Here is a 16646-nt window from a genome sequence, read left to right on the forward strand (position 1 = left end):
ACAGAATCCATCATGCATCAATATGTGCTTACCCACACATGTTCCTATTCTACTAGAAATTTTGCACAACTCAGTATCGTATAAATGTGAGGTTATGTCTTAACTGAATGCTAATTAGATCTCATTATTTTGTACAGATTCTGATAAGTATCTGATAAGTAATGCAGGTACAGACTTGTGAATATATATAAATTATATATATAGGGGTAAATACTGTATGTAGTCAGTTACAATCTGTTTTATTCTACTTGTATGAAGCCAAAACACTTTGCTAGATTGTGGGTCCATGAAGTATAAAACTCTGACTCAGTTGAGTTACATTAAAAACTAAACTGAAGCAGAATTTCCTGAAGTTAAAATAATTAAATGTTTGTAGTCAGTTTCTCGTTGTCTTCAGTTTCTCTATCGTGAAATTCAGGAAGGCAACTCTTGAAAAATTATAAATAAATTATCATTTTGTTTGCATTAGAGCTGTGACAGTATAACAAATTCTTTTGCCTGTTAGCTTATATTAAATGTAGTATGCTTTCAAAGTCTGCCAATATTCAGATTAGAACAGAACCTCAGTATCAACACATCATCAGATCTCATTGGAATTACCTCTGATGTATGTCGGTGGTGGAGGAACAGGAATACAAGAATGGAAAATGTAATTTGAATTACCATTTACATTCCATATTTATGTAAGCACACTAAAATACCTGTGCAGATTTGATAGCCACTGCCTTTGTTTCACATGTACAATGCCAATAATTAATGGCAGGTAATATATTACTTTCAGCTACTGCTGGCTGAAGTAATGTGACCTTTTGCCTTGAGCCTTGGAATTGGCAACAAGTCTTTGGTACCACTTACCTCTAAGGCAGTGGCTCTGATGTTTGCCACTACTTAATGCATATCCTGCAGGGCCTGTGGCCAGGGGAATATGGGAAATATTGAAGTAGCAGGGGAATATTGGATTGAGCAAAGGAATACCAGGAGATCACTTCTCTTGCAGACCTGGGTTAAAGATGACTCTATGGCTCAAATTACTACTATTATAGCAAATACTTTCTGCAATAGGTTGCAGGTCTTCATTAAGACCTTAATTTTATAAAACTCCTTGTCATAGGTTACAGAAATAAAAAAGGCATTTATCGTACTTGTAGTTCTTGACTTCATTGAAGCACTAAATAAAATTTCAGTAGCATCAATTATTAAAATTAAAATAATTATTTTAGTGAAGAGCAGAAAAATATTCTAGTTAAATATAATTAGTAAGAATATTTATTAACTTTCTTTTACAACTATGCTAGAGTTGCTAAAAATCTAAGTTGTGGGAAAGCTGCCGTCTAATAATAAGAGAGTATTTATAAAAGGTAATGGCAGCTCCAGTGAGAGAGGAGTAGGATAAAGAAAGGAGTTGGGCAAGATCCAGAAGGGAGTTTTTCTATACCTCATTTTAAAATTATTTTAGATTTCCAGTCACTTCCTCAGAATGTTATTCAGTTTCAGATATACATTTCTTTTATTTTTTTTACATAGATAAAGAAGGGGAAGAGAGACAGCCAGTTTGTTCCATCAAAATGAAAAAAATTATGCCTTCACTGGTAATTTTGTTTCTTGAGCATAAAGGATCTAAAAGGCTGAACAAAAGTACTTTTTCAGTTGATCAAACATGAGTTTAGTTTATGAATGGTGTCTTTCTAATGCATACAATGGAATTATTTTACAGTGCAGATTATTGATTAATATTATTCTGGAATGCTTAAGCCTTTATCTTGATTATTTGTTTGCTTTTACTAATTAGCTGTAATTAAGCAGTCTTTCAGGTATCAGAGTGTATATATTTCCCTAGGTGATTAAGAACTAAATACAGCTTTCTTCACTTATTCCCTGTGAGGTTTATTGTTGTTTTAAGACGGTGAAATTTTATGTATTCTGCTAATCTGCCAAACCTGCAAATTCACACATTTCTGCAGCAGTTCCCTAACTGCATGCTTATTTTCATTTATGTTTGGCATATCTCACACTGTGATATGTTGCATGTGCTTGCTCCCTTTGTCTGGGGCTGCTGTCTGTATTGTTTTGTGCTTCCAGATAGCGGCGGGTGTGCTCGCAAACGTGCTGCAATGTCTGTCACATTAACAGCTGTGAAGAGAGTTCAGAGTTCTCCAAACCTATTGGCCTCAGGTATAACCACTAACCACTGAGATACAACTTCTGAATGGCTTTTTTACAGTGTTGTGCATTCCTGTCATACTACTTTGCATGAAGGAGAAGGGTAGCACTATTTTGTATTACCCTGACAGATGTATAACTTCTGCAATGCTTTTTCAAAAGTGGTCTTAATTTCTCTCTGCCTATGTTAAGTAGCCATTCATGAAAAAAAATCAGGAATACCTAGGAAAAAATGAATTCTAGTTGTAAATAATAAATTAGTAAATTAATTTTGCCCTTGATATCTGTTTTGCGTCTCACATCCCCTGGATTTTTTTCAAGATTAAAAAGCATGAAAAAGAGGTTTTGTTTATTGCAAGCTTTTTATTGAGACTTGATTTAAAAACTCTTCTCGAGGAAAGGCTTCTGAGTGTTGTTGTAAAATTATTGTCAGAAGCCAGACTAACTTTAAAAAATCATTTATGAAGATTGTTTACCTAAAAATATTCATAACAATTAAAATATACTAAATATTTATTAGGCAGAACTACTTCTTTTCAATACTCCTGTGTGTTATTTGCCAAATTAATTTATTTCTAACACAAATTAATATTGGATATTTCTTTTTCAGGGTCTGATTCTCAGTCTCCAGATTCAGGTAAATAAAACACTGTATTATTCATATATTAGTGTAATACCATGTAGGTGAATGAATTACAACAATCTTCTATTTATTTGATTTCATTACTTCATACTTCCTTGTTCTTCAAGGAAAGCACCATTTAAATTGTAATCCTAACTGTTAATGGTTAAGACCTTAAGTTCAGGTCTCGTTTGAAAGCAGTTATTTCTTGTAACACAGAATATGTTGTCAGAAAAATGAATTGTGTGGGAAAAACCAGACTGCTGATTTGCCACCTTTAGCTTCATCACTGTGGCACCATTCAGTGGTACTTGCTATTTCCTTTTTAGTGCCTTACTCAGGATTACAAGTTCTGCCCACCTTCACTTAGCAGCCTGCTCAAATAACGTGTTACTTTTCCCAGCCTCTTACAGTATTTTGTCTTCAACATCTCCCTCTATGTTTGGCCAACACTTTGAGGGCATTCCAGGTCTGAGGATAGAGAAAAAAATCATGGTTGGTTGGTTGGAAAATAGAGGTGTCATTCAGATTTGGCAATGATACACTATTGGAACAACTAATTGGGTACTGCGGTGAAATTTTGTGAAACTGCCATGGCCAGCTAACTTTACATGAGCTGAGATGTTTTTCGAAATCCAGCACAGCCGTCAAGTCCAAGAATGTAATCTGAAAGTGAAAAAACTTTTTATACAGGGCCTGATTTATTCAGGGGTCAAAGCACTGGCATCTTTTAACCCGCCAAGGTTAAAAGACTCTCAGGGTTAAAATCCATAGTCTGTATGAAAATTTCTGGAAGATGTCTAACGGCCCAATACCCAGACTGTTGTCAATGCTTGAATTTTCTAAATTTTAAGAAATAATACTTTGCAGAGTGGCAGAGTGTTCTTTTAACTTCCGTGGTAAAACAGCGTCATTGCCAGCTGTGTGGTTTGTTTAGTAGCTGTGTTGCTATGTTGAGAGCAGTGTAGATGTACTAATCACACCAAAAAATGGTTTCATTCTTTTTCATTTACAAAAGCTTGGCGATCTTACAATAATGGCAGCAGAGAGACACTGAATGGAGACTCTAGCAGTTCATCTCTTTCAGCAAAAGGTTTTAGGAGCGTGCGGCCAAATCTACAGGATAAAAAATCACCAACTCAGGTAAAACTGGGCACACTGCGTTTAATGCTATGCCATTGCTGGGGGCGTTAGCACGTGTGGATGGGACACCTCTGTGAAGCATTGTCATGATGTCTTGCAGATAGTGTGAATCACCTGCTCACATGGGTCACAACAAACAGGCTGGTTTGCTGCATAGAGAAAGCATACTCCACACAGGCTGTATGCCCCCAGGTTAAGTAGCAGAAATTGCTTTCAATGAGCAAGACAGACAGCTAAATAAAACTCGGTCATACACAAGTAAAAGCTTTCTAGGAGTGTTCCCGGACTTCAAAGAGTATTTATTAATAGTTTACACTTGGAAAAATGCTCCAGTCGTCAAAATATCTGAGAATTAAAATGTATTAATTATATAGTAGAAAATGCTTCTGCCTGTTTTGCAGAACAGTGTAATTAGAGCACACTAAAAACAGAAGGAAACAACAACAAATCAAGCAAAAAACTCCACAACATGAACGAAGAAACGACCCCCACACTTGGAAACATTTTTATCTGTCCAAAAAATATCAACAGACCAACTTTAATACTCTCTCTGTTACTATTTTAATTCAAAAATTTAAGAGGTTCTGTGTTTTATATGTGTGTGTTACCTGTGAATAATTTCTTGCTATCTAAGATCATGAAGTACTTACATACCTGAATGCTTTCACAGCAATAATTCTTTTTCACTGTAATAATTATTTTTTTAAAGAAAACAAATGATTGTGGGCTCCCTTATGATCCTTTCTGATCCCACTTTGGTCTGAGTGTATGGAACATCTGGCTTTTTAAAGAGAAGTTGCACAGGAAATGGTGGTGGGAACCTGACCAATTTAGTTGTCCATTGAATTTAGCAATGTTGAGATGAAGCCCTTTAATTTGCTAGTTCCTTTATTTAAATATAAAAGTAAAACTGAACTGTATCTCCTACTAACATATACTTTCTTTCTCTTTCTTCTTCAATGTTATTTTGCTGTGTGTGGATGCTTTTGGCAAATAAGGCACCTCTGCCACCTCCTAGAAAAGAAAGCTTTTGGAAAGCAGGAGTAACTAATCACGAGAACAAAATTAATCTCCAGGCAGTAACTGCTGGTCCAGATAAACACCACCCCACAGATACTGCCTATTACACTAGTGAGACGTCTGTTCAGGAGACAATGTCTTCTCAAATATCTAACACAAGTGTGTCCTATGCACAAAAAATCATTAAACCGCTGACCTCAGTCTCCAGTGCAGACACAAGCACAGTAGCTGGCATTAGTACTACTCTCCATCAAGGCCAAAGGCAACAGTCTCAAAAACGTAAGATATCTACCCTGAAATTAACCCGGACACGTGACCCAGCAAGCGGCATTCCTTGTAATTCACAGCAACAGCTCAAGCCTGTTGAAGAGCTAGTATTTTCACAAAGGCCTATCTCACCTGCCTGTAATCCCATGCCTGAGATACACACAGCATCTCTTTCCGTTCAAATAGTTCCTACCCCTGACAATAAAGCAGAGCCTGAAATCCAAGATCATCCACCTAGTATTTCTCCAGACACTTCAAAGATGTCTTCAAAGGATTTGGGACAAAAGTCTACAGTTCTTCCTTCTTCACAGGCTGCAGAATGCCATGTGGTATATTTAATTTTTCCATCTTTTATTTTAGATCTTCATGAATCACTTAATAACCATCTGTTTAGTTATACTTACATTACCAAAGTTAGATCTTGTGTTTTCTGGGTAAAACTACCTGTCACATGGATCAAAACAGAAATGAACAAAAAACTGAAGGTTTTGCAAGGTTATTGAAAAAAAAACTTATTTAGCTGAGATGGAAGGCAGACTTCTTTTTTCCTCTGTGAGCACTTTACAGAGTGCAAATGCACCATAGGAAATTAGTGTACTGTTGAGGATACATCTGCTCAAGTGGCTCATCGTAGAGAGGATTGCCTTAGGGGGTTATGCTGCCATGGATGCTGGAAGGATCAAACATGGATAGTAAGATTAGGTTGGGTTGGGTTGGGGGGTGCTTAAATGCAGCTCTGCCAGTTTTCTAGGGCCACAAAAAGTACATTTTGTCAGTCAGTGCTTTCTGCAAAGCTGGGCACTGCTGTCTCCTATGTGTCCTGTGCAACAGAGCTTTTAAAAGAAAATGGGTTTGTAAATTCTTTGTCAACAACCTCCATGTGAAACATGATGGGGCACTGAACTTCTAGTTCCCTCTGTTTCCCCTATACCTAATGCCTACTGAAATGAAAATTCTTTAACTATACTAATCTCACCTAGTAGAAATGGGAACATCAGACACAGTGTAGGACCAGAGGAGTCTGAGCAGGGTTTGTCACCATTCAGAAACTCACTGAGTCAAATAAAATAAGCCTGGACACAAGAAAGTGACAGTGAATACATGCTAGGCAAAAGGAGAGCTCTGAATAGACGTTGTAATTTTTATTCTTCTTTACCTAGCCACATTTGGATTTCTCTCTTTAAAAAGATAATTATTCTAGTATATCTAGCAGTATAACAGCTTATCTGTGTTAGAAACAGATGTACAGATTGCTATAGGTCTAGGCATGTCTGCCTCAAAGCTTTGTCTGAGTGAAAATTCCATCATGGCATATTTGTGCTCATCTAGTTCAGCTGGAATCATTGAGGCTGCTCTGAAGTAAATACAGCACTGTCTTGTAAATTAAAAACTCTGTTGACAGACCTGTTGTGAACGGTAGCAGCGGATCTGCTTTTCCAGACTGAAGTTCTTTCAGAGCATCACATTCAGCCAGGTCTCTACTCTGGAAAACCTAAGTATCTGCATTAAAAGCAGGATGGTTTTAAAGTTGTAATATGTCTGTCTCCCCCTTCAAATCCCAAGTAAAATTTTTGATCAAAACAAAGCTCTTTGAAATTATGGGGCAACAATCTGGAATGCTCCTTTTCAGTTCTCTCCATTAAAAAATAGGAGCACAGAAGGATTAATCACATTTTTCTTCCTCAAGACTAGACACAAAACTGTCATCTTAAATCCTTGTTTTAGACTGCATAAAATTTAGAACATTTTGAGAAAAACAGGTTGCTTTACCCTTTAGAAGAACCAGTCTGCTACTCAGTGGTTTTTGTCAGGTAAGACAAGACAGTTCAAGCAAGAGCCACTGTAAAGAATGCATGTCAAAAACAGTAGGGAAAGCTGAGCAACAGCTTTTTTCAGGTAGATGGGGTAAATGTGGAGACCTTGCAAGTCATAAATATGGGGATCAAAGGATACTGTTGAACAGCAGAACAGTGTAGGTGTGTCGGTGTATAGGTGTGGCCAATACAACTTTTGCATCTGTTATTGTTTCACTTAAAAATAGTTGCTTAGCCCATTAGAATATGATGCATTATATATGAACAGATAAATCTCTGAGACAGAAAGCATGATAGTTAACAAGGATTAGGGGAAATACCTTTTTGTGATCAAGAATAATACTCAAAGTCTAATCAGAAGAACTAAAAATAATTCGTCTTCTAGCTGCTTTTGTTAGAATTTTAAAAGTCAAAACACATTTTGCATTTTCTTTTTAATTTAGAATCTTGTCTAGTTTCACTTCAAGCTAAAAAAAATCAGAAAAATATCTGTGGCTTATTTGGCAATTCTGCACTTAGTTTTCTGCCTTCTCCTTGGTTTCAGTATGTGGGAAGCACTATCACAAATTTGGCGACTGGGTTGCTCTGAATAAAATGAGAAAAATTTCAGTTAATCACAGAGATCATTAAGGCATGTTGCCATCTTTTCAAGCCGTATCCCTTTATGGATCTCTTATCTGCAAAATTCAGCTGACATTTTCGGTGATGTTCAAGTTTGAAATAAACTCTAATGAAGGGGTGTATTTGGCAGTACAATTGAGTTGTGGAGCCAGTGGGTTTTGTAGCCCCTTGTTAAAATACATACCTAAAACTAGAGTAAAAATCAGCATGAGGTGGTGTAACATTCTGCATCAGGTGAGTTCCCAAAATAATGATGCCATGAGCTAAAATTAGAAAAAAAGGCTGCAGCTATATGTTTAAAAATACTCATTTTCTGACTCAGATCTCAGTGGAAAACCTTGAATCTGTTCTAGCTCATGCCAAATATTATGGTCCCTTTAGTGTTATATATCGTAGTATTTGCAAAGTTTACAATTTCTCTCACATAGAAAATTAACTTTCAGGATAGTATTTTCATTTTTTAAATTGTTTTAAATCTGCAGGCTCTACAAGAGTAGAGGAGTATAGGAGTTCAAATACTTTTGTACATGCAGTTTATAGGTTGTATGTCAAGCTGTGTCCTCAAAGGATGCTCTCAGAGTGTAAATTAGGCCTGCCAGCACTGTTTAAAGCTGCCACAGAAACTCTCAAAAAACCAAATACATTTAGAAAGGTGCAACTCTCCCTCTGCATCTGGGCTTATGTATGTTAAGGAGAATGAGGTAAGATCAGGTCATCACTTCTTAAGAGGTAGTAAAGAAGAAATACTGTGCATGTGCAGGTATCTGTGTCTAGCCAACATGTACAACTGTATTATGTGACAAAGTATGGAAAAACACAGCCCAGAGGGAGCTTGTGTGGTCCAAGTTAATGTATCTTGCTATGTTTGTGCTCCTATTTGCACTTAATTTTAGTGCTTATCTGTTGAAACTTGAGGAGCAAGCAGAAGTTTGCTGTGACTCACTAAGTGACATTTTCTAAACACTCCTACTCAGAGAAAGGTTAAACCTCCTAAAAGTATATATGAAAATAGAAGCGTTCAGGTTACTCAGTTTTACGGGCTTTTACATTATTACAGTCTGGAGAGATGCTGCTTCTTTGAACCACACTGCAGATACAGGAGAAATAACTGTATCTATTTCAACAGAGAAATTTGTATTTGCTAGTATGAAACCAATGGAGATAAATTTTCTTGTCCAAGTTTCTTATAAGAAGTAGTTATAAACTGCTGAAGAATTCTGAACTGCATCTTCAGAAATAATCACCTGATATTATTATTATTATAATTAATATTAATATTAATAATAATATTAATATTAATATTAATATTAATATTAATATTAATATTAATATTAATATTAATATTAATATTAATATTAATGTTATTTTTTTCTATTATTATTACTATTATTATTTTGTTCCGGGGTTACTGAGTGTCCTATTGTTCTAGATATCAGACTCTGAAACTGAGGTTGCAAAGCATTTGTTCTGTTATTTGAATTCCTCAGATGAACTGAGCATTTGGTTTAGTCCTGCTGGCCCAGAGGAGTAAAACATCTATAGCAGATATTTATGGAAGTGTTTCTTTTGACAGCCTTATAGCTGTAGAAATGTGCATCAAAGAAAATAAACCTGGAATTTAAAAAACAATTCTAAATCAATTAATCTAGTATATTTCTGAGTTTTAGGTACTGACAATATGTAGAGTGATATGGAAGAAAGAGAAAACCAGTTTCAGCATTCTGGGGACAAATGTGAAGCAAAGAAAATTGAGCATGTATTTCTCATTTTACGGTCTGCATCACTACTATTGTTTTAGACAAGAGCTGAACTCCACTTCCTTATACTGAGTTTAGAATAAGAGGGCTAGGTATAAAAATGGGCATTGGAATATAATTTGCAGCATTCGTTTGGAGATTTTGAAATCAGCTTTTAATAATTAAAAATAGAGGTATTTTTACCCATTTATGCAGATGTATGGGTGTAATTTGATTGTTGATTACTAAACTCTGCTATGTATTAACACAATGAATTTATTCACTTATCTCTGAGTCTCCCTATCTGTGTCTAGACTGTTGAAGCAAGGCCAGTACTCTGGTGTCATTAGTAATCTCACATTACTCCCCGCATATCTTGAATTAAAACCATAGCTGACTGACTTTGAAACCCATACTAGGGTCACCTGTCTACTTTATATGAATTGGATACCAACAGTGTTTTTCAAGCCTGACATTTTACTGTTTGATGGAAGAGAAGCATTTCAAGGGACCAGAAGAAAGCTGCAGCAGAAGGCTGCTCTTCAGACCTTCAATTCCCATCAAGACTGATGACATTTATCTATCTCTCAAGTGTTGCTCCACAACCCAAGGCAGCCATATAGTCTAGCTAGTTTTTCATCAATCTAATTTATGAAGTATTTCTTTGGCATTTAATCTGCCTGACTTCTGCTAGCATTTCTTGTTTGTATCAATAGCAAACATAATCTGAAGCATGCTGAATGGAACCAGTTTTTTGCTGAATTGAACCAGTTTTTCTGGAATGCTTTCAGCCTTGTCTTTCTCATATTTTTTCACAGTGAAAAATATATTAAAGTATGATTCATGTACGAGATTCCATGCTCAGTAAAAAATATTAATTAGTAGTAGCCAGCTGTATGTGTTTGAGATTACCAACATTCCATGTTTCGTAAGTGGTGTTAACCAGTTTTCAAACACAATGCTGTTTTAAATCACAAAATCAGCCACTCTTTCCCAGAGAGATGATAAATACAAAAGTATTTTAGAGCCAGGCAGTATAGAAGTTCTACTCTACAAAGACAAGAAGCTTCATGTTGGGAATCAGTACCTAGAATTGCTGCATTCCTTCTATCTGTGTTGCAAGAATAAAAACTTGATACTCTCTTTAAGAATTGCCTTGATGAAATCAGCTATTATTTGCCAAAAACAATGAATTAATTCTTTAAAATCTCAGTTTCATTGGCTCTCTGGATGCACCCTGAATATCTGTCTTTGTGTTGCCCATCCCTTCTTTTCCCAAGCATGCAAGAAACCTTCTCAGTTCCGAGCCAGAAGGTTTATTAGATTTCTCAATTTCCCAAAATTTCTTGGTATTTTAATGATATAGAGATTAATTTACACATTTTGCCTCAGTCATATGTAACTTTTCTTCTGGGGATGCTGAGAGGATAAGTGGTCTCAAGAACTTCAGAGCTTCTTTTTGGCTCTGCCTCAGAATTACAGCATGATCTCCTGGTTCCTGTCTTTTGCTGGAGATCTTGATATGATGATCTGATGACAGAGATGATGACAATCATCATGAATGAAGATTCTGTCTTCCCTTGATGTACCTGTGAAAAGAAATTACAGTTTCTTATATGTGCATTTAAGTGCACACATCTTAAATCCCTGGTAAAATATGCTGAATAATCATCCTAATTTTTCATTACATTATTTTTAATAGTATTCCATTGTTCTTTTGAAGTTTCCATTGGCAAATTAGTTCTCTATGAAAATCCTGTCCTTTTACAGTCATACACTCAGTTATTGATTATTTTAATAAAGAGGTAATCTGTTCAGATTTCCTCTATGTAGAGATAAGGTTGGGGGGATGTTCAATTGTAGATTTGAAACATTACTGTGAATAGGATTTGGATTTTAAGCTGTTTGACTAAATTTCTTCACTCTTTTAAGTGCAGATTTTAACAGCAGCTTTTGCCTATTTTTGTGTACCCTAGAGATCCAGTGATGCCAAAGATTTATTTTGAATTAATTGGAACAAGTAATAGATATCTGTTCACATACTTATGATTTTTTCTGTAATGCTTATTCATAGGGATGGTCCCATTGACCTCAGTAAGGTTATTTGTGTAAATTCTTGTTGATCTCAACAAGAATTATGCAACTGGAACCCCAGTGACCTCTTGTAAGTAGCATAATCTGGGTTGTGTTCCAAGTCTTCCATAAGGGCTTTAGAAGATATTTTCAGATTTTGGATTAAAATGCCAAAATGGCATTTTAATCTGACGACTTGAAACATTTTTTGAATGATTAAAGACATCTGCCTAGTCTAAGCATAGGAAATACCACTATTACTGATAACAATGTGAAATGTATGACTGAATGTTACTTTTTAAAGTAGTTTACTACATATAGTGTCTCACTGTCCTCTGTTTTACATAAATTTTAAATCTCAAACACTCTTTCCCAGTAGCTATTCCAGATGTCCTCAGCCCCATTAACAGTGAAACCATTAGTGCTGAAGTAGGCAGTATTTTGAAAACTTAGGAATTGATGGAAAGCTTGTGGCTAATATGTAGTATAGAAGGATTTGTGCAGCTGTTTAACAAATATTAGATGCCAGCATGCATGTTCAAAAGGAGCTGCAGATGCTAAAAGCCAGTTGCAGGACTAGTTTAAACTGAGTGCCCTGTGACTGATTTGAAATGACAGAACATAAAGCTCATACATTTTGTGGCAGTTTTCAGAAGCACTCTCATGAGACTGTTCCCTTCTACTTTTAAGGAACTGGGCTGAATCCAAACAACTGGCATGTTTTGTTTCAGTATGTCCTGTTCTTGTGCTCCCAGTCTTTGTTCCCCAGATTTGTACCAGTTACCCTAACAATCCTTATGTCCTCTAATGTTGAAAAGACTTCTATGCATACACCTTATAGAGTAGGTTGACAGGGTGCTTCCAGGGTGCTGGGAAATTCTAAGATCATCCAAATATTTTTATTAGAGAGGCAGTGGAGAAGATGTCTTCAGTCACAAGAGGCAAAAAATTCCATCACCTATTACCTGCAGATCATATGAACATTCATTCATAGTGTTTCTGTATAGCTGGCAGTCCTGCTCATCTTTGTATTACTGTTAATTTCAAAATCATACCTGCCCCTGACAAAAAAAAAGTGTAACATTTACCAAGGTCAGACTTGGAGATGGATTTTTGTTTTGAGAACTACATGGACATGACATTCTCTAGCCTCATATTTATGTGAAGTATAAAATAGTGTGAACCCTCTCAATGTACAATGGAGATCATTAATATATGCAGTGCATTATGAATATTCATCCTCAGCACACTATGGTTTCTGGCATTGCTTCCACTAGTATTTTATGCATTCATTTCTTTTATGTTGTCCTACTCTAATATAGAGCATGGTTGATTTATTTCCTAATCTTTGTGAATGTGAACTTCCTCGGGTGGCTGAAAAACTTACACTTCTGTAATTCCCCTACACCCAGCAAGAGGCAAAGGGAAAAGTTCTTTATTCATTAAGTAATCTGTTTCTTTTCTTATTTTTTTTTTCCTCAAATCTCAGCTTGGAAACCAGAAAGTAACTGCCCCTGTGATGGAGGTAAATGCTTCACAGACACACAGACAAACAGCAACAGAAGCTTCTCCACTGCCTCTTCCTTCTCCTGTGGTACCAGTTAACAGAGCCTCTTTCTCACCAGACAGTGGCACCCATCTAGTACCATATTCTTTGCCAACGCTTGATGATTTTTTGCCTTCACGCTTTTATAAATCCCCAGCCCTCTCACAGTTTCCATATAATTGCCCGTTCCTAGTTCCCGACAGTGTTGTCCACAGGAATGAAACAGCCTCTGTGAGCACAGACTCTGCCATGAGCGAGTGCTCCTCCCGCACAGTGAGTGAGTCCTCCACAGCCATTCTAGATGAGCTGCAGACTTGTAGCTATGATACTACTGACTGCTCTGAAACACCTTCCCCAACCTTGAGCCAGATGTCTGCTGTGTCAGATGGCACCACCTTAACCAACACTGCTGCCACTTCTCATGTAATTATGCTTCCTTTTTTCCTCCTCCATTTTGTTCAAACAGGTTGTCCAAGGGGAACAGAATTCGACCTTGTCTGTTAGCCCATTACACAGACAAGTATTTTGTTAGTAATTTTCCATGGTCACAGTCTGACAGTGCTTTGTAACAGTTGTTAAAAAAAAAATCATTGGCATAGCAGATTTGGGAGTAGGAAATGATTGTTGCGCAGTTGTCTGGTCAGCAAAGGTGCATCAAACGCTTTGCTTAAAAGAAAATAAATCCAAGAAATACTTGTTCGAAATATATTAAAAGCAACCATTCCATGGAGTTTGAAGAGATTTATTTAAAATATTTAAAATATTGTTAACAGTTTACAGGTTTTTGGAGTCTGGACTACCATCAGTTTTGATTTACACGGAGATGCAGATTTCAGTAATGTAATTTGTAAATTGATAGTAAATGTTGACGGTATTTAATGCAGTTTTTTCCCCAGCCATGACAACTGACTGCACAAAACTGGTTTTCTCTCCTCTAATTAACCTTTTCCTCTCCTAAGCACAGTTTCTTATAGGACTGAACTGCATAAATAATCTTGAATTATTCAAGTGTCCTGATATTTTTCTCTTGGTTAAGTCAAGGGAAAAACCAGAGTGCAGTTAGACACTTTATACATACATTCATTTTCCTGTACCTTAGGATACTCATATATGGGGAGAAAGAAGGTATGGAATCTGGGTCAAACCCAGATCACTTCTGATTTCTTTTGAGATTATCCACATGATTAAAATGAGTCAGAACAAAGCCTTCATTTAAATTAAGCAATTCATTGCTGAATTGCAAAACAGAGAGATGTTCTGAATCCAAAGTTTTACTGGGTCACAGCGGTGTTCAAACTTTGTACAAATACTTTATCATACAGTAATTTTCAAGCCTGAAAAGAACAAACAGCATACATATTTTTTAAGTTTATGTATTTTTAAATAATAATTTATAAAAAATATTTTGAGTCCAACCTTGCACATAGTCACCTGGAAAGCCAATGATTGGTTGTCATTGCTCTAGATGCTGCTAAAAAATAATACTAATAGCAGGCATGTAAAAGCTGTAATTCTTAACTTCTGTAACACAGTTCGGAGAACTTGTTTTTTAGAAATCATTACTATGAATCTATATATGACACAGTACTTGTTGCCAAAGATACCATAATCAGTATAGACTGGTCAGACAAAGTAATTATATGACCATTTACTAGCTATGGGAAGCATGGAATATTTATATTTTCTTGTAGCCTACTTCTAAAATTGTCAGCTAACTGTATTTGTTTTCTTTGGGCACCACATTTTGCAAGCTAAAGTGAACAGTTGGTCCTTCTTTCCTTTTTTGGGTTAGTTTCCCAGTAGAAGGCTCTGTAATAGTCAAGTCTGACCACCGCTTTCTCTTTTAGACATGGCAGGGGTGAGCCTAATGTTTGTTCCTCATTAATGGACAAACCAAAATAAAAAGACACTCACTCAAGGGCAAAAATCCCCAAGCAGTCCTAAAAGACCCACAGAAATTAAAGTCCTGGCTAAACGCAACTCTGCAGTGTAGAAAAGTCATCATCTCCCACTCTCTGTAGAGAAGGGCCAGATGACTAAAAATGCATCTGTGAAATGACAAAATGATGGGGAAACTGGTGGCACACACGTGTTATTAGTGGCTCTAATCCTGGAATGATCTTCATTCCCCAATTGCTGTTCATTTTGTAGGTGAAAACCTCTGTGAGAATGATAAAAGTAGTATAGGATTGGGCCATCCACCACTCTGCCTGCATAAGATATAACCATGCTTTAAAGATTTTATGTCCACATTGGGGATGTGTGTTTATTTTTGAGTTTCTTAATGAGACTAGACAAAGAAGTTGTCAAACTTCTAAGAAGTATTAGCATCAGGAAGAGCTGAGTCAACAAAATTACAAATATTCGAGGCAAAAGGCAGAGCTAAAGGTAAAAATGTGGTCAGTTTTCTTTACCTTTAGTCAACAAATTACAGGTTCTTTGAAAATCTGAAGTATGAGAGTTGCAACTCTTATTTGGGCTTATGCTTAGAATTGGAGTTAAAATTAGAGAACATCTGGTTTTGGAAACTATCTTTCTGATTGTATTCCAATTATGAACATTCTCCCTATAAAATAATTTCCCTGGGTTTTTCTTATGTGCTTTGAAACTGTGGAATCTAATGGAAACTTGGAAATGGAAGTACACAATAGATTTTTGCGTTTTCTCAGGTTCCATGACTGTTGTGAGCTTCAATTGATTCTGAGTATTTTAACCTATTTCAGTGTCTTGAGGTCAGCTGTGTGCTGTGCAGCATTCTTTCAAAGAACTGCTCAGACATCCATAATGGGACCTCTTCTCCCTGTCTCAGCAGAGAGAAAGTTAAAAAGCAGGTCCAGTCCCAGATGGATGCCTTCTTCTGTTCTGATTCAGAAATCCAAAGAGCTACTCTTTCTGATGCTCAGGCAAATTAGAGGAATTTTAAACCTGATACCTCATAGGAATTTTTACAAGATCTTGATTATCTTGCTGCAAGAAGTAGGTGGCTTTACTTGCAGTGGAGGATAGGTTAAGTATACTGGAGAAAAAAATTAATAGAGGTTGCTAGGGAAAGGAACACCATGAAAAAATTATTATTTTCCTAGTAAATTGGAAAATGGGTGCATTTTTGGTCGAATAGGGGTTTTTTCCCATATTGTCTTCTTTTCCCACAAAAATGACCTAGGAAAGCAAAACGTCTAATTCATGAATAGGCATCTTAAAGGATTTTCACTTCCTTGTAAAATCTGGGAATAAACTCTGTCACCTGGACCTAAAGCATCACATTCTCAGATTGAAACATCAGTAACTACCAAATGATTCCAAGGGAAGAAAAGGCCTTTGAAACTTCGTAAAACTATCTTTTTTAGCTAGCCCTGTAAACCGTGCAGGATGCATCAGGTGAACAAATGAAGTAGCCACCTTCACAGACGCTTTCCTCAAAGAGAAAATCATTAGAAACTAAGAAATTATAGCTGACCTTCAGAAGCAAACCCAACAATGTCATATATGAACATGTCACATACACATTTATGGCTGATACCCTTCAACTACTTGTGTGGGTCTGTTTTCATGATATTTTTTTACTATTTAGTCTAAGTGCCTTACTGTCTAACTGAGCTATTTGGTAAAGTCCTTCTCAGAAATATCTCGATTTTTTATTACAG

At 36.3% G+C, this 16646-nt stretch overlaps 1 protein-coding gene across 4 annotated transcripts in view; it reads left to right on the forward strand.

Moving 5' to 3' along the window:
* Window positions 1–16646, forward strand: part of SORBS2 (sorbin and SH3 domain containing 2) — a 148461-nt gene that overhangs the window by 73325 nt on the left and 58490 nt on the right. For 2 of the 4 annotated variants that reach the window (XM_066185870.1, XM_066185871.1), the window contains exons 4-6: window positions 2080–2172; window positions 2771–2797; window positions 3801–3925. In XM_066185870.1, the coding sequence (XP_066041967.1) occupies window positions 2080–2172; window positions 2771–2797; window positions 3801–3925 (245 nt within the window). Of the gene's footprint in view, window positions 1–2079; window positions 2173–2770; window positions 2798–3800; window positions 3926–4923; window positions 5542–12945; window positions 12982–16646 lie in introns of all 4 variants that reach the window. The other 2 variants (XM_066185869.1, XM_066185875.1) reach the window with 2 other exon arrangements.

This window comes from Chamaea fasciata, unplaced genomic scaffold, assembly GCF_029207755.1.
Source record: "Chamaea fasciata isolate MVZ Bird 193981 ecotype frontalis unplaced genomic scaffold, bChaFas1.0.hap1 SCAF_6, whole genome shotgun sequence".
In the NCBI taxonomy this organism is placed as follows: Eukaryota; Metazoa; Chordata; class Aves; order Passeriformes; family Sylviidae; genus Chamaea; species Chamaea fasciata.